The sequence below is a fragment of the Octopus sinensis genome, linkage group LG2, assembly GCF_006345805.1.
Source record: "Octopus sinensis linkage group LG2, ASM634580v1, whole genome shotgun sequence".
Classification (NCBI taxonomy): Eukaryota; Metazoa; Mollusca; class Cephalopoda; order Octopoda; family Octopodidae; genus Octopus; species Octopus sinensis.
Genome location: NC_042998.1, coordinates 198232330 through 198260073, shown reverse-complemented (window position 1 = coordinate 198260073; position 27744 = coordinate 198232330). Strand labels below are relative to the sequence as shown.

Below are 27744 nucleotides of genomic sequence, written 5' to 3'. Positions count from 1 at the left end.
CTTTCCTGTCCAGTTTTTTTTCCATCCTTGCCTGAATTTTCCCTGTTGCTTTGTCCGAATTTGTTGAGGGCAGTTGCTCTCCTTTCTCCACAATCGTAACGCCTTTATTCGTTGGTAGTTATTTATTAAAATAAAATGTATCTTTTTTCTGAGCTATCGTATTAAGAGTTCTATAAGGAATATATATATATATAATGATAAATAAGTAATGAAAATGTGAAAACGGTTGACCTATAATATATATATATAGAAAATCGTTATTTTGGACACTCAGAAAAGATAGTGCAAGGTTGACAACTCGTATCAAAATAACGATGAAGAATTAATATTTTTCGCGTGCACACACACACGCACACACATATGGAGTGAGCGTATGTTTATGTGTAACAGTGTACGCTCGTGCGTAAAAAGAGGTTCGAAAATGAAATATTCTCTACTACATATAACAGACTAGCAGTATCGCCCGGCGTTGCTCGGGTTTGTTTCGACCCTTTAGAATTGGAATTTTTGAAAAGTAAAAATTTTGCATTATGTAGCTTGTTATTCTCTTTAAGTGAACATTTTTCTGGTTGAAATACACCGAAAAATGGCAACATAGCAGTCCAAAAAGTCGTAAAAAATAGGGATTTTCATAGAAAAAAAGCACCTTTTTGATGTAAATAATTTGTGGTGTTAGCATGGTCCGATTTGAATTTTTTCTTCTACGGAATGAAGAGTAAGCCTTCTTCTATCATACTCTCAATTTTGGTCAACTTGCGCCGCAGGGTCTCGGAGGAGATAGTGTTAGTTGAAGGCTACCAAACCTGCCATACACAGACAACTTCAGCTTTATATATAGAGAGATTATTTACTCGGCGGGTGATATAAAACGTTTCAGGAAGAATTTGGTGAAATGCCTTCACAAAGTAACTAATTCTAGCTTCTTGTTCAAACCTGTCGGTCCCCTAGTGAGATACCAGTAATAACGGAAATTTTAACAAAAATTTCTGAGTGCACGAGAAAGCAAAATCAAGAATTGAGTGCTGAGTATTAAAAGCATAAGTCTGTATGCTCATTAAGGCCGCATCTGGCAGAATCGTTAGCACGCCGGGCGAAATGCTTAGCGGTATTTCGTCTGCCGCTATGTTCTGAGTTCAAATTCCGCCGAGGTCGACTTTGCCTTTCATCCTTTCGAGGTCGATTAAATAAGTACCAGTTATGCACTGGGGTCGATGTAATCGACTTAATCCGTTCGTCTGTCCTTGTTTATCCTCTCTGTGTTTAGCCCCTTGTGGGTAGTAAAGAAATAGGTATTTCGTCTGTCGTTACGTTCTGAGTTCAAATTCCGCCGAGGTCGACTTTGCCTGTCATCCTTTCGGGGTCGATAAATTAAGTACCAGTTACGCACTGGGGTCGATGTAATCGACATAATACCTATGTCTGTCCTTGTTTGTCCCCTCTATGTTTAGCCCCTTTGTGGGCAGTAAAGAAATAATATACTTGGATAAGGCTCCATCATCCTTTTTGTTTCTTTTTGTAGGTTTGTGAATGTATTAAGTGGTTAAGGGTTTTGTCAGTAAACTCGATATAGGGTTTTGACACAGTATTGCTATCAAAAGAAACTTTACCATTATAAACCTGAGCTTTCAAAAGTCATGGACTTGTAGTAAGTATGTTACTACTAGAAGTAGAAGATAAAATTGTAATTTTTTTTTATTGGAAAGTACTTGGTGTTGAATTCAGCGACAGAGACTGTAAAATTATTGGCTTAGAAGTAACTGCATTATCTAACAGTATTTTTTTTTATTAAAGGGCGTATATTTGCGATCTAACAAATATCATGAAGATATTAAATTTTAAATATTTCTCTATAGCGGAACGGGCTTTTAAACGAATGGGTGGGTTAATCCATACAATATTCCTTTTTCATTTCTAAACATATCTTTTATGCAATAAATTATGTCGGCTAAAACGTTATTTAGTTTAACACCGATATTATAACGTGCAGAAATATTAAAGAAGGCCTCATCATATATTCAATATACATTTGCGAATAATATGAATAATATTTCTTTAAATTGTGGGAGGATGTGTTACTGCAGTCCTTTTGATGTAGTGTAATTTTTCATCGGGTTTTCAGCAATGATAATATCTATTATTAACACCTAAATTTAAAGTAACTAAAATGTGAACAACATTTAAATCAATATAAGGTTCAAATTTTTTAATATAGCTTTGAGATCGTTTCCAAATCTAATTCATGACAGTAGACACCGCAAGAAATTGTTGTTGACAAACAACCGCAGAAATTGTATTCACCTCAATAGACGTCATTGATTGGTTGAAATTGCCGAAATGCAAGAAATTTAACAACAAATAGCTTACAAACTACAGAATTTTCTCAAGAAAGCCAAGAGAAAAAGATGTTTTATGTGACACGTTCTACCAGTATACGAAGTTTAAAAGTGTTTAGTTACAAAGAAATTATTTTAAAAATCTGCCGGTCAAAGTGAAAAGATCCAATTTAAAGTAACTAAAATGTGGACAACATTTAAATCAATATAAGGTTCAAATTTTTCAATATAGCTTTGAGATCGTTTCCAAATCTAATTCATGACCGTTCATATTAAAGAAACTTTATTTAACCATCGTCCAAGCACAAACCCCTCTTTAGGGTAGTAAATCTTTTTTGAAGAAGTTCTAGAACATAAAGCGCACTAATATAATTCAATTTTGTTGAGTTATGATTCCTCAAAGAAACATTAAATAAATCATTTTTCAATTTCAAAAGGAGTTACAAAAGTATAGAAGAGATTTCCTTCCATGTTCTATAATCCTATAACATTTACTGATTTAAATAGTTTAGAGAAAGGATTTTCGTTAGAGAGGCAAACAATTCTATCAAACTGTAAATTTGCAATGATGTTTATTACTGATGCAGTTGAGACACTATTTAACAGAAACACCATTATTCTAGAATAAGAGGAATATGATATTGCAAACTTCATGAATTAACGTAATCTCTCTCTATATAAAGCTGAAGTTGTCTGTGTATGGCAGGTTTGGTAGCCTTCAACTAATACTATCCCCTCCATGACCCTGCTGCACAAGTTGACCAAAATTGAGAGTATGATAAAAGAAGGCTTGTTCTTCATTCCGTAGAAGATGAAATTCAAATCGGACCATGTTAACATCAAAAATTATTTACATCAAAAAGGTGCTTTTTTTGGTATGAAAATTCCTATTTTTTACGATTTTTTGACTGCTGTGTCACCATTTTTCGGTGTATTTCAACCAGAAAAATCTTCATCTAAAGAGAATAACAAGCTACATAATACAAAATTTTTACTTTTCAAAAATTCCAATTCTAAAGGGTCGAAACAAACCCGAGCAACGCCGGGTGATACTGCAAGTTTAGAATATTCATGTCGACTTTATCTAATTCACTCCAAACAGTCAATGAGCCTGAATTTTGCCCAACGAAGAATAGCGTTTTTGTTATCGTCTGGTGTTGTTCAGCTCCAAGTCAGACTGATAGACCAAAGATGTAATGAAAGGCTTTCCAACTGTAACCATCTCATCTTTTTTTTGGTTCAGACATAGAGTATCTAGACTACATTACCCAATATATCCTCCTCTTTTTAATACAGATAGGGTATGACCCTTAAAAGTGATGTAAGCTTTTCGTAAAGCTAAATATTCTACAGTCAACTACCTTAAGCAGTGGCGACTCGTGTATAGGAACTGTGGAACTGCAATACCCCCTATTTCCACTCGATGTTATCGATAACATTCAATATAATGAGCCCCTTTTTTTTTTAATTCTTTCTTTATACTTGAACATTATATAATACTCAAGTTTAATGTCAATAGCCATCCCCTAGTTGATGGAAAAAATACAAAAATCCGCTTCACAGTTCCAGCAAGGCGGTGTTTGGCTGTTGTGCGCATGCTCCCATATCCGAGATAGGAAGCTTCACGCTAGGGAGAGAGAGTTCTGCGTGAACGACAGTGTCGGGTGAAAGGTGGTGTGTGGTTTTGACACCGCGTGTTTTGTGCTTAAAAAACGTGTTTATTATTATCTTCCTTCCAGCTTTAGTGTTGCTGTCAGGATTTGAAAAATAAGGCACCCCCCACCATTTTGTGATTTAGGGAGATTTTTAAAAAGAAGAGGGAAATCTCGGCAGTGTTCAGTAAACAAATTAAACACACGTATCCAACAGTGGCTAAAACGCGAAACTATCAAGTTTATGTATTAATTTTCTTCTTATATGTTTATTTCCTTTTACACAATATTAAAACAACAGCTAAAAATTTTCTGAAGCAGCATCCCAACTAATTTTATCTACAAGCCGCCACTGACTTTAAGACTAATCGTTATTACTTTGTCTTCGTCAAACTTGGAGTTCTATGTTTGATTGTCAGTTTTGCTTTTTTTAATATTAGTGTATTATTAGCCATTAATCTTTGGTATAAATGCTGTCTGCTTCATGTGAGAGAGAGCGAAAGACAGAGAGAGTGTGTGCGTGTGTTTATGTGTATATATATCTATATCTACACATACACACACGCATATTGTTATCTCGGATGAAACTAGTTTTTATGATTTTGTAGAGATGAGAGATTCTTGCTCAAAGAACTGTATGTTAATTTTAAAATTTATCATTTTAACTACTTTAAGAAAAAGATCGGCTTCAAGTAGGTTTATTGAATAATTTTGCAGTGGATGCATTCTTAGCTTACACACACACACACGCACGCACATACACACACACATACACACACATGTATGTATAGGCTAAGAATTCCGCTATATATGTATGTATGCATGTAGATATATATTTATACACACACACATATATATGCATACATACACACATACCACACATAATATATATGTATATATGCATACGCGTCTCTGTCCATGTAAATGGGTGAGAAAACGCTAGTGTAAGCATGGAATAGAGAAGCACCGAAGCAATGCTTTGATTGGTTAGATTCTTTAATTCCAATTTCCTAATCGGGGTAAAGTAGTCCAGCAGAAAAGAGATGGTTATAAGAAATACATAACGAACGAGAAATGAGAATACAAAAAAAAATCGGCAAACATTTGTAGATGGCAGAATTCATTTATCTGAAATGTTACATTAGATATTCCTATAATATGATGAGGTTATTCTTTACAGCTGTTTCAAAGATGCGGTGACTGGTTGATGATATTATACATCCACTTTCCCTGTATTTACCTCTCCATTAGTTATTATCGCCCTCTTCCTCTGTATTTTTATTGATGCTCGTGGTTTGCTACTTTTGCTTGTGCGTTTACCACTCATTCTTCTGATGAAAAGTTTCGGTGTTCCATCTTGAAAATATTAACATATCATGCATCATGCGAGTTGATAATATTTTTGCTTATTTGCTGTGTATAATTATTGCCTAATTACTGTACTCCTGTTTGCATAATATGCATCATTGCATCAACTAATCATCGAATCTTTGATACAGTTACAAAAGAATAACAACATCTTGTAATATGAAGATATATATGAAGGCAGATGGCAGGCAGAATCTTTAGCAAGCCGGACAAAATACTTAGCGGCATTTCGTCCGTCTTTAAGTTTTGAGTTCACATTCTGCCGTGGTTGACTTTGCTCTTCATATGTGAAACCAAAATAATATGTCTATGTAAATCTCATACAAATGATTGCCTGTCATGTCTAATTGTTTGTCCATTTTTCTCTCTTTCTCTAACCTCCGTTCCCACCCCTTTCTCAGTGTATATATATATATATATATATATATATATATATATAATATATATATACTAGCAGTATCGCCCGGCGTTGCTCGGGTTTGTTTCGACCCTTTAGAATTGGAATTTTTGAAAAGTAAAAAAATTTCATTATGTAGCTTGCTATTCTCTTTAAGTGAACATTTTTCTGGTTGAAATAAACCGAAAAATGGCGACACAGCAGTAAAGAAAATCGTAAAAAATAGGGATTTTCATAGAAAAAAAGCACCTTTTTGATGTAAATAATTTTTGGTTGTTAACATGGTCCAATTTGAATATTTTCTTCTACGGTAGGAAGAGCAAGCCTTCTTCTATCATACTCTCAGTTTTGGTCAACTTGCGCCGCAGGGTCTTGGAGGAGATAGTGTTAGTTGAAGGCTACAGGAAAGGAAAGAAGAGAAAGAGGATTTCACGTTTCGAGCGGAACTCTTAATCAGAAATATAGAAAAAGTCCAAAGAAGGGAAAACAGAAAGAAAATCGCCAACGATACACACGCGGTCAGAGAGAGAGAGAGAGAGATAGAGAGAGAGGTGTGTTTTTGTGTGTGCGCTTGTGACTTGGTATTATAAGTGTGTGAGAATGTATAATATGACTGCTTGAACACGTAGCGTAGAGGAATCCAACAGGTGGCACTTTTCAGGTGCGATGGAAGTCCAGGTGGTTACAGCAGTAGTTTTCGATTGGACTTTTCGTGACGTGTAATCAGTTCCACAAACTGGGGAAAAAATTGGACCAGATTTATGTGAGTGGCCAATCACATATCGGGAAAACTCCCGAGAAACAGACTACCAACTCAGCTCCCTCCACCCACGCACAAACACACACACACATGTTTCATTAAATTAGAATATTGTACAAATGAATTGTGTTGTGAGTTACAACATCAATCCACAAAATACAGTGTTTCTTTGAGAACCAGTTGCTAGTTCCTCACTCGATCTTTTACAGTTTCAATAGACAGAATAGACGTTATATGTCCTACAATGACCCTTCACATAGTGCAACATAGCCATTTGCAAAGGAGAGAGAGAGAGAGGAGAGAGAGAGAGAGAGAGAGAGAGAGAGAGAGAGACAGACAGACAGGCAGAGATCGCAGTATTTGAATAGAACTTCATTGACTCTGAAAGGGTGAAAGGTGATGTTGACTTCGGCGGCAAGATTTGAACTCAGAACGCAGAACACCAGAACAAATCCCGCGAAGCAATGTATCCGACACAGCAACGACTGTCAATGTATGTGTGTGTGTGTGTGCGTGTGTGTGTATTTATACCCACGCACGTACACACACACACACACGAGTGATGTCACCATTCAGGCTGTTACTGCTTTAATTCCTTTGACCCACATGTAGCTGTGTGATGCCATCATTACTGTACCTACTCTTTCCGAGCTCTTCTCCTTCTCTTTCCAAACATTTCCCTGACTCTCCTCTGTTCTTGTCTATGTTGCCTTTTCCCTATCCTCTGCCTACTCTCTCTCTCTCTCTCTCTCTCTCATGCACGCACACGCACCAGATTTGTTATTTCGTTACTATTACTACTGCTACTACCACTACTGATCAATATTTTTCCTTGACACAGGAATTAACTTTTTCTCTCTGCTTTTTCGAAGTAAATTACACCAATTAGAAATAATTAATTAGTCGTTATGAATGGAAAATGAAATGCCAGCTTTCGCCAGATTCGAACTCGAAAACACCATTCATTTTCTTTTCTCTTGTTATACTGGAGTTGGTTGTCGCTTCGAAGTTAAAGCAGGATCTCCGCATTATTGGACGCCAAGTCTTACCTCAAAATTTCTTGTTACGTTTCAAATTCGAAATCTCTCACAACAACCCCTGCTACGGCTGCGCTGTTTTACCTGGGAACCTAGATTTCTTGGGTAAATTATTTCTAGCTATGTGGTTGCTAGAATCATAAAGTGTCAAATGCCCATGGTCATGAGAGGAAAGGAGAAAGGAGAGGGGCTACATTTTGCTACTTTACAACATTGATCTTTGGTGAGCACTTGAAATTGTCAACTTTCAGTGAGACAGGACAAAAATATACAAGTAGACTTAGAAACAGTGTGTGTGTGTGTGGGTGTGTGTGTGTGTGTGTGAGAGAGAGAGAGAGAGAGAGAGAGAGAGAGAATGGAGGTACAAAATAGAAAGTATATATATATATATATAGTAGAAATATGTTACAAAAAGAAAATATAAAATACACGTGGAAATGTAAGGGTAAAATATGAATGATTTTTCATATTTTACCCCTATATATATATATATATATATATATATATATATATATATATATATATACCGGAGTAAACACATAAATGTGAAACAAGGTGGAAAAAAGAGTACTCAAATACCAGTGGTAGAGTAATATGCTTTATTCTAGCAAAAACTGTCCGATGAACGGCAACGGGAAACTCAGAGTAACAGGTTATGTTGAATAAAGTATATATATATATATATATATATATATATATATATTATACACACACACGCATACACAAAACATACACACACTCAAATAGTGTGTGTGTGTAAAGAGAGAGAGAGTGAGTGAGAGAGAGATGGTTTAAAATGGGAGATGATAGAGGGAGAAAGATTTACGGAGAGAAAATCGAAGTTTGAGAATGAAAAAAGGCAGGCAATGAGGATATGTGACTCAGAGACAGAGGGAAAGAGAGAAATAATAAAGAGAAAGTGAGAGTGACGTAAATACTATGACAAAACTTTGTCGAACGAAAAAATGAGAAACGATATACAGAAACAAAGAGAGAGAGAGAGAGGAGAGAGAGAGAGAGGAGAGAGAGAGAGAGAGAGAGAGAGAGAGTTATTAAGAAAGAGAACAAGAGAATGACGTGAAAAGAACGAGAGAAAGGAGAAGAGAGCGAGAAAAGGGAGAAGAGAGCGAGAGAGGGGAGAAGAGAGTGAGGGAGAGTTTTATTAGAAGAAAGAGCGGAACGTGAGCCTGACATAGAGAGAGAGGAAGAGTAATAGAAGGTTCTAATAGAGAGAAAGAGAGAGAGTGTGAAGCTGACATAGATAGAGAGGGAGAATAATAAAGATTCTAATAGAGAGAAAGAGAGAGGGAATGTGAAACTGACATAGAGAGAGAGGGAGAGTAATAAAAAATTGTAATAGAGAGAAAGAGAGAGGGTGTGAAATTGATGTTTGTGTAGGTCGGGCCGCAATGGTGAAGACGAGTGTGGGGAGAGATTAGGTTAGTTAGAAGAACAATTTTACACTAACGTGGCTTTGACAAAAATATACAAACACTTCACCAAAAGCATAGAAGAACAAGCAATAATAATAATAAGTGTAAATTGATTTAGTTAATTAATTAATTAATCATCGGAGATATATATATTATTAAAAGCACGTTTTGGCTTTTCAGAAGAGCTGAATGAATTCCCAACTTTGAAAGTGACACAGAAAAAAGTTATTAGTTGTGTAAAGTTGGGTCGTTATCACTCTGTTCCCCACCCGTGCTCCGCTTTCACTCCAAAGTTGCTCCGTTGCTGGAGGCACCACCAGTTCCACCACCAAAAACCAGCGGGTAACCCGCACCACAGATTCTCTGATGGTAGCGAATTATGTCTAGATATTTAGGAGTACTTTTCGTCTGTCTATTATATCCGATCACAATATATGGCGATTTAGCTGATGAGATTTCCGGTGAGTTGCTCCATAACATTTGTCTGTTTTTTTTTTACCTCCTTTCTCTATAAACCATATTATATATATATATATATATAGGCGTACGTACAAAGGGCGGTTCTACACGAGAACAGTGGTCCCGGTGCGCGCACTCGCGTACTAGCGCTAGCTAGTCGTGACTAGTCGATCCTTACTTTGTGTTTTTGTGTGTTATTTACTTTGTTTAAAAAATTATTTATTTTGGGTTTTTGTGTTTTATTTACGGTAATCTTTCGTCTCTAGTAGACCTTTCCGTCGATTTCCGTAAAAAATTTTTTTTTTTTTTACATATGGGATTGCGGGAACTTTTGAAGTAATGAGAGCGAAAGAGACTAAGAGAAAGCGATTGTATGACGGGGGAAGTTCTTTTGAAGTTACCGTGATGGGCCTTATTTACTTGGTTTAACAAAAATTATTTACTTTGTGTAAAAAAATTATTTATTTTGTGTTTTATTTACTTTGCTAGGTAGTCGTTGTAGGATCGACCAGTCACGAACTAGCTAGCGCGACTACGCGAGTGCGCGCACCGGGACCACTGTTCTCAAGTCGTACCCAAAGTGCTTTCCTTCCGACTTCGTTTCCCCATAACTTTTTTAGAAAAATTGATATTTTTTAAATGGAATTTTCCATAAATACCGTTCAGATTAATGTACATTCCGATTATATGGAAATCTGTTGTGAAATTTTTTTTTTGCGAATGTGGGAGAGGAATTAGACATACCTACACAATTGGGCCCCTCTAGGTGTGTCTATAGACGTGTTATGTGTGTGTTATAAAATCAACTTTATCTCCCTGGGTATCCGTTTACATATCTTTGATTTTATGTACACGTTGGAAGCTAAATTCATCACAAATCGAATTTCTCGTTTCTGATTGTCTGAATTTCTGAAACGGAAAATTGGGTGTAACAGTTTGGGAAGTTCCTGCTCTCCATAAAATATCAATGTATAATTTTATTTTTAATTTTGAGTACTCCCTTTACCTTTTCTCCTCCTTGTGTACACCGCTATTTCCTTGCATTCTTGTGCAAATCATAACCATGTTCAGTATATATGCATTAGAAATGTTCACTGTGGTGTATGCATGTACGTGTGTATATATATGTGTGTGTGTATATAGATGGATGTAATCGGGATTATAAACACGTCCCTAAAAGTTCCTTACATCCAGTCTAGTTTCAGCTGTTTTCCCTTAACCTTTCTAAACCACTGACAATTTAAATTTGTCAAACAAGGCACCCCATACAAACACATAAGTACCCGTATATGTTCCTAAAGCAAACAGTAGTACTATCTAAATCAGCTCGGCTCGGATCTTCTTTACCCTGGAGTATCAACGAAGTAGAATATTGTTAGTTTTGAATTTATTACAACAGGTGTTCAGGTACAACAAACAAAATTTCATATATTCGAAGAAAGCTGATAGGAGACATTACATCTTTCGGTGCAAGTTTCTCTCCTTTGTGGCCTATAAAGAAGTTATGAACGTCGCTCGTTTTATCCCTTAATGAAACCTATCTTTCTGAGGAATTACTATAATAGGATCTTTTCACTGAAGTTTAAAAGTGTTTGGTTACAAAGAAATTATTTTAAAAATCTGCCGGTCAAAGTGAAAAGATCCCTATAATATTTTAGTTTGAAGTGAATTACTAAAACTCATGTATAGTGTGTATGTGTAAAGGTATGTCAGCATGCTTTTGTCTGTGAAGTTATAGAGGCATGTATTTATGTAAGTGTACATACTGTGTGAGGGTATATGGCCTAGTAGTTAGGGACGTGTAATATACACTGTGCACCTGTTCAGGGTCGATTTTGACAAAGGGAGCGAGCTAATGTGTAGCACATACCTTCGGTCACTATAAAACAAATCATTTATGCTGTTCGTTCGGCAAAAGTTGAGCATTCACACGTCGTTTTCGACAGAAGATTCCGTCAAATACTACGTGTACAAAAGCATACATTTATGTTTTCAAAGACGTGTGTATATTAGCTATATATTTAATTCTTTACTGCCCACAAGGGGCTGACAAACAAGGACAGACAAAGGGATCAAGTCGATTACATCGACCTCAGTGCGAAACTGGTACTTTATTTATCGACCCCAAAAGGATGAAAGGCAAAGTCGACCTCGGCGGAATTTGAACTCAGAACGTAACGACAGACGAAATACCTATTTCTTTTACTACCCACAAGGGGCTAAACACAGAGGGGACAAAAGGGCAGACAAACGGATTAAGTTGATTACCTCGACCCCAGTGCGTAACTGGTACTTAATTTATCGACCCCGAAAGGATGAAAGACAAAGTCGACCTCGGCGGAATTTGAACTCAGAACGTAACGACAGACGAAATACCTATTTCTTTTACTACCCACAAGGGGCTAAACATAGAGGGGACAAACAAGGACAGACAAAGGGACTAATTCGATTACATCGACCCCAGTGCGTAACTGGTACTTAATTTATCGACCCCGAAAGGATGAAAGGCAAAGTCGACCTCTGCAGAATTTGAACTCAGATCGTAGTGGCAGACAAAATACAGCTACACATTTCGCCCGGCGTGCTAACGTTTCTGTCAGCCCTCTGCCTTAATATTAGTTATATATTGTCATTCACCCATATAACGTTCTCTTGGCATAGATTAAGAGGCTAGGCTGATGTTTGGTTTTGTGATCCAGAAAACGAAATACTGAAGTCAGCAGAAACTGAATGGAAAATGAAAGAATTCTTTTCTTCAAAATTATGTAAAAATTGAGGCAAACTCATGTGACAAAACGGTAAATGTAAAATTCGATTTTTTGCAAATTGATTTTGAATTATTTTATTATAATTCGTTTAATTTAATAATAAACTAAAATATAAGAATTAAATGGGATAATACTGTGGAAAGCATTTATAAATTGTGTAAACCATTTTTAACAATATACAGGATGGTTGACATACCACATAATACATACATCTCAGAAATAGCTATACCGGTTATAATTATTGCTTCACTACTGATACCTACCTGCTCTGTAACAACATATTTGCAATCAGCTGCTGCCTACCAATACATAAACCCTTCAGGGTGAGGCAATGGGGTATATAGCATTTAGAGAAGAAAGAATCTGGTTTAATACTTTGATAATGCCTGCATATTTGACTCCTCCAAGCTGTTCCATCTGAACACGAGTGGGATCAACTATTTGCATTGGTTCCTTATTGCACACTGATAAATTATGAATGAATTGCAGTGATGCAAAGAAGTTAAATGTCCTTTCAGTGTTCGTATTAATACAAATATCCTTTGCAACATAATTCGGATCTTTTCGGTTTGAACGGCATTTTTTTCTAGCGGTGTTATATGAAATTGTCACCCATAATTATGACCCTAGTATCGATCTATTGCATTTTAATCTATTTTAGGGTTAGGGCTAGAGTTAGGGTTAGGGGTGGAGGAAGGGTATCTTTTTTTCTTCAGAAATGTAAATAGACCCAATCTGTTTCTTAAATGAGGGACATATTCATACGGCACAGAATGTTTTCACCTCAATAGACGGTCATTGATTGGTTGAAATTGCAGAAATTGAAGAAAAAAGCAACAATAAATGTCTTACAAACTATAGAATTTTCTCAATAAAGCCAAGAGAAAAAGATGTTTTATAAACACATTCTACCAGTATATGAAGTTTAAAAGTGTTTAGTTACGTGGAAATTATTTTAAAAAACTGCCGTTCAAACCGAAAAGATTCCATAATTCTTTTCGGTCAGCTCAACTTTTGTATTCAGAGAAAACTAATCTCCCAGTTTCATTTCATTGTTGAATTTAGTCGAGTACTACCAAGCATTATTCTACTTTCATTTTTATTATGCCAATCCTTGCTGACTTCAGTCATTTCACTTTCTGGATCACAAAACGAAACATCATTGAAAATTGTGTGTTTGTTTGTCAAAGCTGTTTATTTATATATCTACACATATTTACTAATAGTAGGATATAGGACCCCCTTCGGTCACGACACTGACCATGGGATTGTACCTAGGAAGTTACCCTCCTAGTCACAAGTCTGGGCAAGGTGGTTTATGGAAGACTAGCAGTTGCCCATGCATACCAGCCTCCCCTCTCCACGCCACCAGTGTTATCCAAGGGAAAGGCAAAGGGGTCGATACAGCTTGGCACCCGTGACATCACAACTCATTTCTACAGCTGAGTGAACTGGAGCAACATGAGATAAAGTGTCTTGCTCAAGAACACAACACGCAGCCCGGTCCGGGATTCGAGCTGACAACCTCACGATCGTAAGCTCGACGCTCTAACCACTGAGCCATGCGCCTTCACTAATAGTGAAGGCGCATAATAGTAAAGAGGGAAAGCACAATAGTCTCATTTTCCTTTGCTGACTTCACTAGATCTGAAGGTAAATGTAGTAAAAATACTTCCATCTGTTTCAAAAATGAGGATTCTTTTGAATACTCAAGTGAACTACATACTGAGTTAGTAAGTGGCCGAGTAATAAAGAGATATGTGCAGCCTTCACATAACCACTAGGAAGAATCGGACTGCTACAATGTACAATAAAGACTAGCCTTAGAATTACAAAAGCAGCTCACCTTATAGGCCTTTGTATGGTCTTTTTTTCCTCCTACTCAATTTCACAAACAAAGCTTTGGTTGACTCAAAGATATGGTAAGAAGATACTTGCCCAAGATGTCGTGCAATGAAATCAAACCTGAAATTTTATAACTAAAAGATAAATTTCTTAAATATTTGACATGCCTGAAGCCACTTACACATTCTTTAATGTACACATACATATGTACCTTTATATATATATTTCCAAGTAGTGTGTCAATTTTTTGCTTCTTATGTTCCTGCCTTGTGTCATGCTTGAAGGAGAAATCAGTGGCTGTGAGAAGTGAAAGAGAGAGAAAAGAAGTCTTATAATGACATATAGATAGATAAATTGATATAATAATGAAATTATTGTATACAGTGCTCAGGTGCACCACAACTTGTCAGAAAGTGCGTATAGAGTATACGCAGTAATGTACAAATGTCTGGGAAGCGAACAACGTATGAGTCTGATACATGCTTGTGTGTGTATGGAGGGGAGAAAATCAGGTGTAGTGTTGACGAATCTCAGGAAGCATGGAAGTTTTGAAGGATGCAGTGCTCCGACAACTAACAACTGATGCCGGCAGTTTGTTCCATGCTTCAGCAACTCTTAGCGTGAAAAAATGTTTCTGAAAGTCATGGAAGGAGCTGTGCTGTTTTCTGACTTTGTAAATATGTCCACGGGTGTTAGACGGGTGGAGTTTGAAAAGGTGCTCAGAGTTATTGTTTGTTAGATGGTTGATATATATAGGAGACTGAGAGAGACAGAGAGAACTAGCAGCTAGCTGCATTGAAACAGAGAATTATGCAAGCAGACAGCAGAGTATAGAGTGAGATAGAAAAGGTGAAAGACAAAAGGCAATAGCCACAGAGGAGAGGTGGAAACAAGATAGAGAGGGTACTTAGAGGGGTCAAGATAGAGAGGATACTTACAGGGGTCAAGATAGAGGGGGTACTTACAGGGGTCAAGATAGAGAGGGTACTTACAGGGGTCAAGATAGAGAGGGTGCTTACAGGGGTCAAGATAGAGAGGGTACTTAGAGGGGTCAAGATAGAGAGGGTACTTACAGGGATCCAGATAGAGAGAGTACTTACAGGGATCCAGATAGAGAGGGTACTTACAGGTGTCAAGATAGAGAGGGTACTTAAAGGGATCAAGATAGAGAGGGTACTTACAGGGATCAAGATGGAGAGGGTACTTACAGGGATCAAGATAGGAGTACTTACAGGGGTCAAGATGGAGAGGGTACTTACAGGGATCAAGATAGAGAGGGTACTTACAGGGGTCAAGATAGAGAGGGTACTTACAGGGGTCAAGATAGAGAGGGTACTTACAGGGGTCAAGATAGAAGGGGTACTTACAGGGATCAAGATAGAGGGGGTACTTACAGGGGTCAAGATAGAGAGGGTACTTAGAGGGGTCAAGATAGAGAGAGTACTTACAGGGGTCAAGATGGAGAGGGTACTTACAGGGATCAAGATAGAGAGGGTACTTACAGGGGTCAAGATAGAGAGGGTACTTACAGGGGTCAAGATAGAGAGGGTACTTACAGGGGTCAAGATAGAAGGGGTACTTACAGGGATCAAGATAGAGGGGGTACTTACAGGGGTCAAGATAGAGAGGGTACTTAGAGGGGTCAAGATAGAGAGAGTACTTACAGGGGTCAAGATAGAGTGGGTACTTACAGGGGTCAAGATAGAGGGGGTACTTACAGGGGTCAAGATAGAGGGGGTACTTACAGGGGTCAAGATAGAGAGGGTACTTACAGGGATCAAGATAGAGAGGGTACTTATAGGGGTCAAGATGGAGAGGGTACTTACAGGGGTCAAGATAGAGAGGGTACTTATAGGGGTAATGCAATAAAATAACAAAGGTTCAGAGTGAAAAAATGACAGAGGTAGAAAGAGAGAAAGAGGATGTGATGTATGCGGTCAAAGGGTGTGTAAAAAGGAAAGACATTGAGAAAGGAAAAGGAGGTAAAATTTCAGAAAGTGAAAAATTATTGAGGCATGGGAGAACAATGAAGGAGCATGAGTAGAGGTAAGAGGAATAAGTGAAAGAGACAAAACTGAAGAAGAGGGAATTTTGGAGTAAAACTTTGGAGTTAAGGAGAACTGAACCTTTTCCTTTTTTGATGGGTACCACACTAGTATGTATTGTAGGCATAGGTGTGGAATTAAGATGTTTGCTTCCCTACCACATGGTATCAGGTTCAGTCCCACTGTGTGGCGTATGTCTTCTACTGTAACTTTGGTGCAACCAAAGCCTTGTGAGTAGATTTGGTATGCAGGAAACTGAAAGAAGCCCACTGCATGTACATACATACATACATACATACATACATACGTACATGCATACATACATACATACATACATACAAACATGTATGTGTGCGTTTCCTTGCCTTGACATTGCACAATAGCTGTAAACGAGCTTCACCGTCATACAAGTGGTGACGTTCATTTCCAATCTTCTGTGGAAGCATGGGCTAATACTGCATTGCTTATTATCCCATTTGGTAATTTCACAAGTAGGCTGTTCCGTTGATTGGATCAACTGGAACCCTTGCTGTTGTAACCAACAGAGTGCCAGTTATATATATATATATATATATGGAGGCGCAATGGCCCAGTGGTTAGGGCAGCAGACTAGCGGTCGTAGGATTGCGGTTTCGATTCTCAGACTGGGCATTGTGAGTGTTTATTGAGCGAAAACGCCTAAAGCTCCACGAGGCTCCGGCAGGGGGATTGGGTGTCGATCCCTGCTGTACTCTTTCACCACAACTTTCTCTCATTCTTTCTTCTGTTGGCCTGCTCGCTTAGCCAGCGGGGTAGCGTCATTTGAAGGCTAAAACAATGCGAAGCACATTGTGACCAGCGATGTGTAGCAACATCTGATAGCCTGGTTGGTTACGGTGATATATATATATGTATATATATATATAATTATAATTAAAGGGTTATTTGCAACTAGTTGCTTAAACCACATACTCAAAATATTTTCGGTATGTGGTTTAAGCAACTAGTTGCAAATAACCCTTTTATTATAATTATATAATTTTTACCGAATATGGTCCTTTCATACCGAAAGACTACTAGATGAAATTTATTGATTTTATTGAACTAATTATATTATATGTATTGTATATATATAATATATATATATATATATATATATATACATATATATATATATAAGGTTCGTTTTTTCAAGAACCAAAACATGTAAAATTCAAAAGAAAATTAAAATTTATCTAATATAGTGGCATTTTCAAACTTCTTTTTTACAAATATATATATATATATATGTGTGTGGACATATGGCTGTGTGTATTCAAATATGTGTTTGTATCAACATATCTATATACTTGTTCAGTATACTATTCAAGCCTACACTCTTGTGTTTGTTTTGTTTTCTCATCAACGCATTATTTATATTTCTTTTTTTTTTCTTTTGGCTAGTGTATAACTTCCAGCAATTTGATCCTAGAATCCTTACAATGTCATAGATTAGTTGCTTTGCCTGTCGGTGACATGCAGGTTTATTGTCGATAATTCTGTTGATATACGTACAATACAACTACTTCCAGCCTCTTTGAAGTAGACACTGTGTCTATTACCATTTTCTTAGCATTTCTTATGATGTAAGCAGTTTCTTTGAAATATTTTTGCATTCATTTAATTATTTACCTTCTGAAGAAATTGTGCTCAGTAATTTCGCTCCAACGTAATGTATGAAAAAGATGGGATAATTAAATCAATCACTTTTATTTTTCTTTTCTTGTGTAATCATTATATACATATATACATGTACACACACAAACACACACATGCACACAGATACACACATCTGTATATGTATATATGTAGATATATTTGTGTGTGTGCATATTACACAAACATACACACACACAGAGTTATAAGAGAGGAAATAGAAAGGATGAAATTCGTGAGTGTTCTGCGGCATGAGAACCAGAGGCCTGAGGTGTTCCAGATTGCTAAACAGTGTTTGAGAAAATTGTGAGGTTAAAGGAGAGAAGTGTGTTTGAATGGATGATGGGTACACTTGCACTTAGTGAGTCTGCAGAAGAAAAGGCATGGAAGGGCCACTGTGAAATGCTGCTAAATGTGGAAAATGCATAGGAGGATTTCCTTAATGCGAGGCCGTTGCCAGTGCTGGTGGCACGTAAAAGCACCCACTGCACTCTTGGAGTGGTTGGCATTAGGAAGGGCATCCAGCTGTAGAAACTCTGCCAGATCAAGATTGGAGCCTGGTGCAGCCATCTGGTTCGCCAGTCCTCAGTCAAAATCGTCCAACCCATGCTAGCATGGAAAGCAGACGTTAAACGATGATGAGGATGATGAGTGTATATATACCATCATCATTGTCATCATCGTCATTGCTCAATGTCTATGTTTCCACACTTGCATGGATCAGGCAGAAGTTTTATGGATTTTATATTGCCGGATGGTCTTCCTGTTACCAACCCTCAATATTTCCTTTTGATCAGATGTGTTTTGCACAGAATACTTGCAATGAAAAACATCACTTGCTTGTTTACAGCCTTCATATGATACTAAGACAAGGATACAAGCACATGCATGCTAGAAGCTTCTTTCAGTTTCTACTTACTAAACCTGCTCACGAAGCTACGGCAGTCCCAGGGCTTTTGGTAGAAGACACTTGCCCAAGGTGCCATGCAATGGGACTGAACCCAAGACTTCATGGCTGGGAAACAAGCTGCTTAACCACACTGCCATTCTTGTACCTTAATGTATATATATATATGCATATACATGGATGGATGGAAGCACTCCGTCGGTTACGACGATGAGGGTTCCGGTTGATCCGAATCAACGGAACAGCCTGCTCGTGAAATTAACGTGTGTATCCTTAACGTAGTTCTCGGGGATATTCAGCGTGACACAGAGAGTGACAAGGCCGTCCCTTTGAAATACAGGTACAACAGAAACAGGAAGTAAGAGTGAGAGAAAGTTGTGGTGAAAGAGTACAGCAGGGGTCGCCACCACCCCCTGCTGGAGCCTCGTGGAGCTTTAGGTGTTTTCGTTCAATAAACACTCACAACGCCCGGTCTGGGAATTGAAACTGCGATCCTATGACCGCGAGTCCGCTGCCCTAACCACTGGGCCATTGCGCCTCCACTATGCATATACATAGCTGTAGAAACACTGCCATATCAGACCGGAGCCTGGTGCAGCCTCCTGGCTTCCCAGACCCCGGTCGAACCGTCCAACCCGTGCTAGCATGGAAAACGGACGTTAAACGATGATGATGATGATATATATCTGTGTGTGTGTGTGTGTGCATGTCTAGGTTCATGCCGATTGTCTGGGCAGGAAATTAACTATTAATAGCCATGCCATCCCTCCCATATATTCAATCACAAATGTAAATAGTTGAAAGTGGGTCAGCACCCAAATAATTACCAACGCTGTTGATATACTGTACAGTATTGAAACAGCAGCATTCGTAACTACAAGCAATGCACTATCTCACCTTAATAGTTAGGAATTTTTATTATTCCTATTAAGACCTGGATACAGTGTTTCAGTTTTTCAGCTTGTCATTGTTCGGATGTCAGTATTTCTGTTTTCATTACTCTGCTGTTAGGCGTGGCCAGTATTGCTCTGAGCTTTTGAGCTTTTGTTGTTTGTGCCAGCCAGTTTTATTGTTCAGATTTTCTAACATGAAATTCTTGTTGTTAAAAGCCGTTATCCTTTATTTCAGATTTTGTTTTTATGAGCCGGTGGCACATAAAAAGCACCAACCGATCATGGCCGTTGCCAGCCTTGCCTGGCACCTGTGCCGGTGGCACGTAAAAAGCAGCAACTGATCATGGCTGTTGCCAGCCTCGCCTGGCACCTGTGCCAGTGGAACGTAAAAAGCACCCACTGCACTCTCAGAGTGGTTAGCATTAGGAAAGGCATCCAGCCGTAGAAACCCTGCCAGATCAGACTGGAGCCTGGTGCAGCCTTCTGGCTTACCAGACCCCGGTCGAGCCATCCACCCCATGCTAGCATGGAAAACGGATGTTAAACGATGATGATGATGATGAGCCTGTGATTTTGACATATAACGCTTGTAGACTGTAGTATTTCTGACATCAAATTTTGTTGTTTAAGGGCCATTGTTTCTGATTTCAGGTCCTTGTTTTTAAGAACCAGTTTTGCCTGTTTTTAAATTCTGTTTTTGGTTAGATAATATAAGTACCATCATATACTAATGTCAATGGGATTGACAATATTTGAGTTTACAAAAATGGGCCTTGTGCCTCATGACTCTAGCCTCCATGTGTGTGTGTGTGTGTGAAAAGGCTGAGAATCTTGGTATGACACAACTGACATGATGTGATGTCCTCACCTGTACCAAATGAAGGGGCAAACTGAACTCTTTTGCAGGTAATCTGGTTTAAATTGATAATCATTTGCTGCTTCATGACAAGAATTTAGATAATAATCAGGATGATTCCTAACACAGGTATAAGATCAGGGAATTGATAATTAGATTATTCCTACCACTTCCACTGTATTTGATTGGTATTTATGTTATCAAACTCTATAAGTCTGAAAGGCAAGATTTGAAACCACAAGATTTGAACTCTGTTATTAAAAAGTCATAACAAATACAACGGAGCACCTTTTCCTATGGTCTCTCTCTCTCTTGATATATATATATATATATTACTCTTTTACTTGTTTCAGTCATTTGACTGTGGCCATGCTGGAGCACCGCCTTTAATCGAGCAACTCGAACATGGGACTTATTCTTTGTAAGCCCAGTACTTATTCTATCGGTCTCTTTTGCTGAACCGCTAACTGACGGGGACGTAAACACACCAGCATCGGTTGTCAAGCAATGCTAGAGGGACAAACACAGACACACAAACATACACACGCATATATATACATATATACGACAGGCTTCTTTCAGTTTCCGTCTACCAAATCCACTCACAAGGCATTGGTCAGCCCGGGGCTATAGTAGCAGACACTTGCCCAAGATGCCACGCAGTGGGACTGAACCCGGAACCATGTGGTTGGTTAGCAATGTACTTACCACACAGCCACTCCTGCGCCTATATATATATATATATATATGTATATAGCACAGGTATCACAACTACAATTCCATTTGATCAACATAAAAAAGTCAAATGGAATTGTAGTTGTGATTCCTATGCCAGTGGTACATAAAAAGCACCATCTAAACGTGGCCGATGCCAGTGCTGCCTTGACTGGTTTCCGTGCTGGTGGTATGTAAAAAGCACCACCTGATCGTGGCCATTGCCAGCCTCCCCTGGCACCTGTGCTGATGGCACGTAAAAAGTACCCATTACACTCACGGAGTAGTTGGCGTTAGGAAGGGCATCCAGCTGTAGAAACACTGCCAGATCAGACTGGAGCCTGGTGCAGCCTCCATGGCTTCCCAGACCCCAGTCGAACCATTCAACCCATGCTAGCATGGAAAACGGACATTAAATGATGATGATGAGGATGATGATTATATATATATATATATATGTATATATTTGTATGTCTTTGTGTTTGTCTTCCACCACCACTTGGCAACTGGTGTTGGTTTGTTTATTACACTGTAGCTTAACAGTTTGACAGAAGAGACCAATAGAATAAGTACTAGGGCTAATTTATTTGACCAAAACCCTTGAAAATTAATTGAAACAAGTAAAAGATAAAAGATACGCATGCTTAGAAATTTTAGGATCTACAAATATTGTTCGAAATTTTGTTACGTAGCATTTGTTCACATTGAATCTTTTTGTGTATATTTTCCCATTATGTATGTTATCTTATTATGAAAAAAAAACTCTTTTAAACCATGAATAAAAACAGATAAAAAGAATAATCATTATAGCTGAAATAAAAGTATCACTTGAATACCTTTCATTATCTAAACACGCTAATGACTTATACAAATTTAATTTTGTTTTGACATTCCTGATGTCTTACATCAACTTTTCCATGCATCAAGGAATCCAAGGATATATTTGTATTTTGTCTTCTTAGAATTTGTATTTTCACACTTGGTTGACTTTCCTATGGCTTTCTGCTTAAATATAATATGTATTACCTATTCTCAGCTTACAGGGTAACTAACAGGCTTGGCTTACTAAAATCACTGTACATTGACTATGAGGCCAGAAAGAGAGAGTGAGAAAGGCGGGGTTAGATTTCACAAAGTAGGCTAACCTGTTGAATGTAATAACGAAATCTGTAATAAACTCCTTACCTAGTTTAAAATGGAAACGTTTACAATTCTAAAGCTTATTACATGTCCTATGTTGTATCAGATCGCATTGCTGACAAAATACTGAATTATGCCTTATATAAATAGAAAATAATCAGGAGTGGCTGTGTGGTAAGAAGCTTGCTAACCAACCACATGGTTCCAGGTTCAGTCCCACTGCGTGGCATCTTGGGCAAGTGTCTTCTGCTATAGCCCCGGGCCGACCAATGCCTTGTGAGTGGATTTGGTAGACGGAAACTGAAAGAAGCCTGTCGTATATATGTATGTGTGTGTGTTTGTGTGTCTGTGTTTGTTCCCCTAGCATTGCTTGACAACCGATGCTGGTGAGTTTATGTCCCCGTTACTTAGCGGTTCGGCAAAAGGAGACCGATAGAATAAGTACTGGGCTTACAAAAAGAATAAGTCTCGGGGTCGAGTTGCTCGACTAAAGGCGCTGCTCCAGCATGGCCGCAGTCAAATGACTGAAACAAGTAAAAGAGTAAAAGAGTAAACCTATTGATATTGACTGAAGATGTATGTGTTAAGTGAACATGGAAGTTACTGCTAAATGTTTGATCAACCATCACTATACCTTAAGTTTATGTAAGCAGAACTGATGGGAGATATCCAATGATAGCAATAGTACCACCACAATTGGTATAGCAGTGTTTGAGTTCAATTATTTTGCAGTTCTTTAGTCCAGTATATTAATCATGGAGACGCAGTGGCCCAGTGGTTAGGGCAGCGGACTCGCGGTCATAGGATCGCGGTTTCAATTCCCAGACCGGGCATTGTGAGTGTTTATTGAGCGAAAACACCTAAAAAGCTCCACGAGGCTCTGGCAGGGGATGGAAGGAGGCGCAATGGCCCAGTGGTTAGGGCAGCGGACTCGTGGTCGTAGGATCGCGGTTTCGATTCCAGACCGGGCGTTGTGAGTGTTTATTGAGCAAAAACACCTAAAGCTCCACGAGGCTTCGGCAGGGGATGGTGGTGATCCCTACTGTACTCTTTCACCACAACTTTCTCTCACTCTTACTTCCTGTTTCTGTTGTACCTGTATTTCAAGGGGCCGGCCTTGTCACTCTCTGTGTCACGCTGAATATCCCCGAGAACTACGTTAAGGGTGCACGTGTCTGTGGAGTGGTCAGCTACTTACACGTTAATTTCACGAGCAGGCTGTTCCGTTGATCGGATCAACCGGAACCCTCATCGTCGTAACCGACGGAGTGCTTCCACAGTTCTTCCAGTATATTAATCACACAGCCACTGTGCTTCATGTAAGTGAGTAGCTATTAATAATAGGACTGACTTAATAATGATATGTCTAAAGTAAACAACTTCTCCATCAACAGCTGTGAGATCTCACAAGTCAACTCTTCACTGTCATTATCTCAAAGTAATTCGATTTTACCTGGCTTTCTGGCTCACCAAGGAGGTGGTCATGTGAGGCTGGACTTTACTCTCAGGTAGAAGAATGAGGAGTTAAATGTATGCTTTTGATGGGAGTTAATTGACTGTCAACGTGAATAGCCAAAGACTGGAAATCATTGCGCTAACCTACTTTATTGCTAACTAGCAGTATTGCCTGGCGTTGCTCGGGTTTGTAAGGGAAATAACTATATAAGCATTTTTAGAGATGTAAAGTATAATAGCCATCTCAATATGGCTAACCACAAAGGGGGGGGGGGTTACTGTAGCTTTTTATGTGCTGAGATTTAATAATACATTTTTAGAGAGTTACTTCCCTTATATAATAGAAAAAAATGCATTAAAAATGGGAAAAAATGATGGTAATTTTTTTTTTAAATCGTAGACTCATCGTAGACGCGCGCTAATACCCAGAAGGGCTCGATATGAATCACGACTATAAGATACCCGCTTTTGGTTACACTGCACCGCAAAATGTGGGAGTAGTTAGGAATCTAAATCGTAGGAGACAGACACACAACCTCTCTTTTATATATAAAGATGTATCAGGGCACTATGTGTGTGTATAAATACCTGTCTTAACTAGAATTTTAAACTCATAGCTAAAGGTTTCATGGCAAGGCCCTGCACAATATCTGAATGGATAAGATATTGGTTAAATGAGAAAGGGTTTCTGGTTTCTCATACTCCAATACTCCTCTTTAAAAATGATTATTTGCCATTGCTTCCAGCAATCCCTATTCCTATGTAGGTGACACCAGGTTTCATTCTTCTATAACTTTCCATACTCATGCATCATTTACACACAACCTAGATACTTTGCGCCAAATTGACCCAAACTCATGAACAGAAACCTTGAAAACAGCCTCCAGTAAAATCAAGCCATTCTTGTCTCCTTAACCCTTTCATTACCAACCCGCCTGAAACCGCCTCTGGCTCTGTAGTACAAATGTTTCATTTTCAAAAATTCTGCATTAAAATCTTCCACCAAACCTTAGTCACGATTTATGTCCCTAACACTAGCTTAATGATAACTAAGTTATTTTACTAAATTCGTTGTTATATTTAAAATTAATTGTAAGAAACACAGCGCATCTCAAAATAAATATGGTAACGAAAGGGTTAAACAGCAAAAATACAGAGTTATTGCACTTATCAAGAAAATATGATTGCATTTCACCCTTCCTAAACACAAACAGCACACAACTAGAACCTTCAAAGACACTACTAGTGCTAGGCTTCACCATTATTGAGGATTACATTGCAAAGTCTGTGTCATGGCAACTAGTTCTCCTATTCAGAGCCAGAAAATATTTTATCCTTCAACAAATATTGACTTTACACAAGGCTCAGGTGAGACCCACAATGGTGTTTTGCTCCTATATTTGAGATGGTTCAACCTAAAATCTTTGCATGAAATTTCTCTGAACTCATAACCAGATATTTAGAAAACTTTCTCCAGCAGATTTATTCCTACTTTGACTCCTTCAACTGCAGAAAGAACGTAACGATTTATCTCTATATCTAAAGCTGAAGTTGTCTGGGTATGGCAGGTTTGGTAGCCTTCAACTAACACTATCTCCTCCGAGACCCTGTGGCGCAAGTTGACCAGAATTGAGAGTATGATAGAAGAAGGCTTGCTCTTCCTTCCGTAGAAAAAAAATTCAAATCGGACCATGTTAACACCAAAAATTATTTACATCAAAAAGGTGCTTTTTTTCTATGAAAATCCCTTTCTTTTTACGATTTTTTGACTGCTGTGTCGCCATTTTTCGGTGTATTTCAACCAGAAAAATGTTCACTTATAGAGAATAACAATCTACATAATGCAAAATTTTTACTTTTCAAAAATTCCAAATCTAAAGGGTCGAAAAGAAAACAAGCCTGAGCAACGCTGGGCTATACTGATAGTAAGTAGTAAGTAAATGAGGGGAAGAAACATATTGCTTATTTGTTGAAATGGTCCTTTATTTTCATTGTTACAATGAAAGATACTTCAACTTGATATTATCCACACATTTGCCATTCTGTTACCAATTCTGTAGGTTGTCAAGTTCATCTTTTGTTGACTGCCAGGGAAATGGATAGATGGAGAGAGTAAGAGTAAAAGAATTTAGACAAGTAGAGAGGGTGAAAGTTGTCGTGACATGAGATGAGAAAGATATAGATGCACTCTTTTTGACTCAGGGCCAAGTGAAAATGATAGGACCGGGTTCCCTATGTGTTTTTTCTAACTAAATTAGGCCAGGCTCTACAAAAAATTTTCCATCTCATATCTACCATGACCTAAGTTTTGCCTGAAATAGCCAGTTAAAGAATTATCTCAATGTGACAGTTGACTCTCATAAAGTGCCAATGTCAAGAACAATGGGGAGGAACTTGTAGAAAAATCTAGGCTAAGTTTCAAATCTTTGTTAAGAATCTACTACTACTACTATGGCAATCCCTCAAGGTCGAGGATGATGGTCTTCGTGCAAATTTACTGGTGAGTCCGTAGGTGACCGATAAGACCAATTCTTGCTCAAAAAGATCGGTCGCAGTGCGGACATCTAGTGCCGGAAGGGAGAGTCGCATGTGGTTGTTGTTGGCGCTCCTTCCGTCGTCATCTTTTCTCCTCCAGCTCTGCAGACCTTTATCGCGACAGTGTTGCACATCATACGAGATGACCTTCCACCTGGCATCGAGATCTCGTACAGAATGGACGGCAAGCTTTTCAACCTCGCTCGCCTCAAAAGTACGTTAAGAATCTAGGAAGCTATTTGTTATGACATAATCACTGCCCGTGTCAAGAAAATATTATTGCAGTATGTCTCTCCTTAGTATCAACACCACACAAACTATAAACCTCAAGGTCATCACTACTGATACCCTAAACTGCTTCCAAAAAAGGGATACTCAATGTCACTAAGCAACACACTCCAACCTCTGGCCCACAGATATGTTGCCCCCTCATTTTGCTTTTTGTACAACATCTACGATGGCCTGTGTGCTTCAGAGGACCTGTAGAAGTTGTGGATACTATAGCACCTTTCTCAGTATCAAACAGATAAAATGTACATGAATTAGTCTATCAGACTTTCAGCTTATAATGTATGGGTTCAAATTTACTGTATGTATTTCATTATGTCTGTGTATAGAACACTTTGTACTGCACACCTCAGTCTATCTAGCTGGCAGATATGTATGTACCATATCCCCAGAGAAATATTAACTTTGATAGACTATTACTGTGTCTAGGGAATAATTTACCTCACATTAATTAACATTATAGAAAGTAGAGTTATGAGTAAGTACAAAGCCTGGGGCTTGCGGAAATATTGGCTGAATATATTAAAGGTTTCAAACAGCCATCATGAGATGATAGCACGCATTAATGTCAACAGATTAATTCAATTATTACAGTATGATGTTGACTGTAATGTGGTCAAAGGTTAAGGAAGATGATATACCAGGTGTGATGGAGGTAAATGATACTGTTTAATGTGGCTGATATAATAATAATAATAATAATAATAATAATAATAATAATAATAATAAACATTGTGTACAGTGCTCAGGTGCACTACAACTCATCTAAAGTGTATATATAATCAGGTGTAGTTTCGGCGGATTTCGGAAAGCATGAGGGCCTTAAAGGATGCAGTGTCATGGCAGTCAACAACTGACGCAGGCAGTTTGTTCCATGCTTCAGCAACTCTGAGCGTGAAAAAATGTTTCCGAAAGTCATGGGAGCTGTGTTGTTTTCTGACTTTGTAGGCATGTCCACGTGTGTTAGACACGTGGAGATCAAAAAGGTGTTCAGTGTTGTTGTTGGTGAGGTGGTTGATAACTTTGTGGGTGTTTACCAAGTCCGTCGCCAGACGCCGGAGCTTCAGTGAATCCATGCCCAGGGAAACAAGGTGCTCAGAATATGGTAGGTGTCTGATGGAGGGTATGCGTTTGGTTGCACGCCTCTGGACAGATTCCAGGAGGTCAATGTTCTGAGCAAGATAG

At 38.3% G+C, this 27744-nt stretch overlaps 1 protein-coding gene across 2 annotated transcripts in view; it reads left to right on the top strand.

Annotated features, from left to right (window-relative positions):
* LOC115232673 overlaps positions 1 to 27744 on the top strand; it is a 294183-nt gene that overhangs the window by 53763 nt on the left and 212676 nt on the right. Inside the window, exon 1 of one of the 2 annotated variants that reach the window (XM_029802693.2) lies at positions 8922 to 9441. The exons of the other annotated variant lie outside the window; for it this stretch is intronic. Coding sequence (XP_029658553.1) covers positions 9360 to 9441 — 82 coding nt within the window. The 5' untranslated portion in view covers positions 8922 to 9359. Of the gene's footprint in view, positions 1 to 8921; positions 9442 to 27744 lie in introns of those variants that run through there. 2 annotated transcript variants of the gene reach the window in all.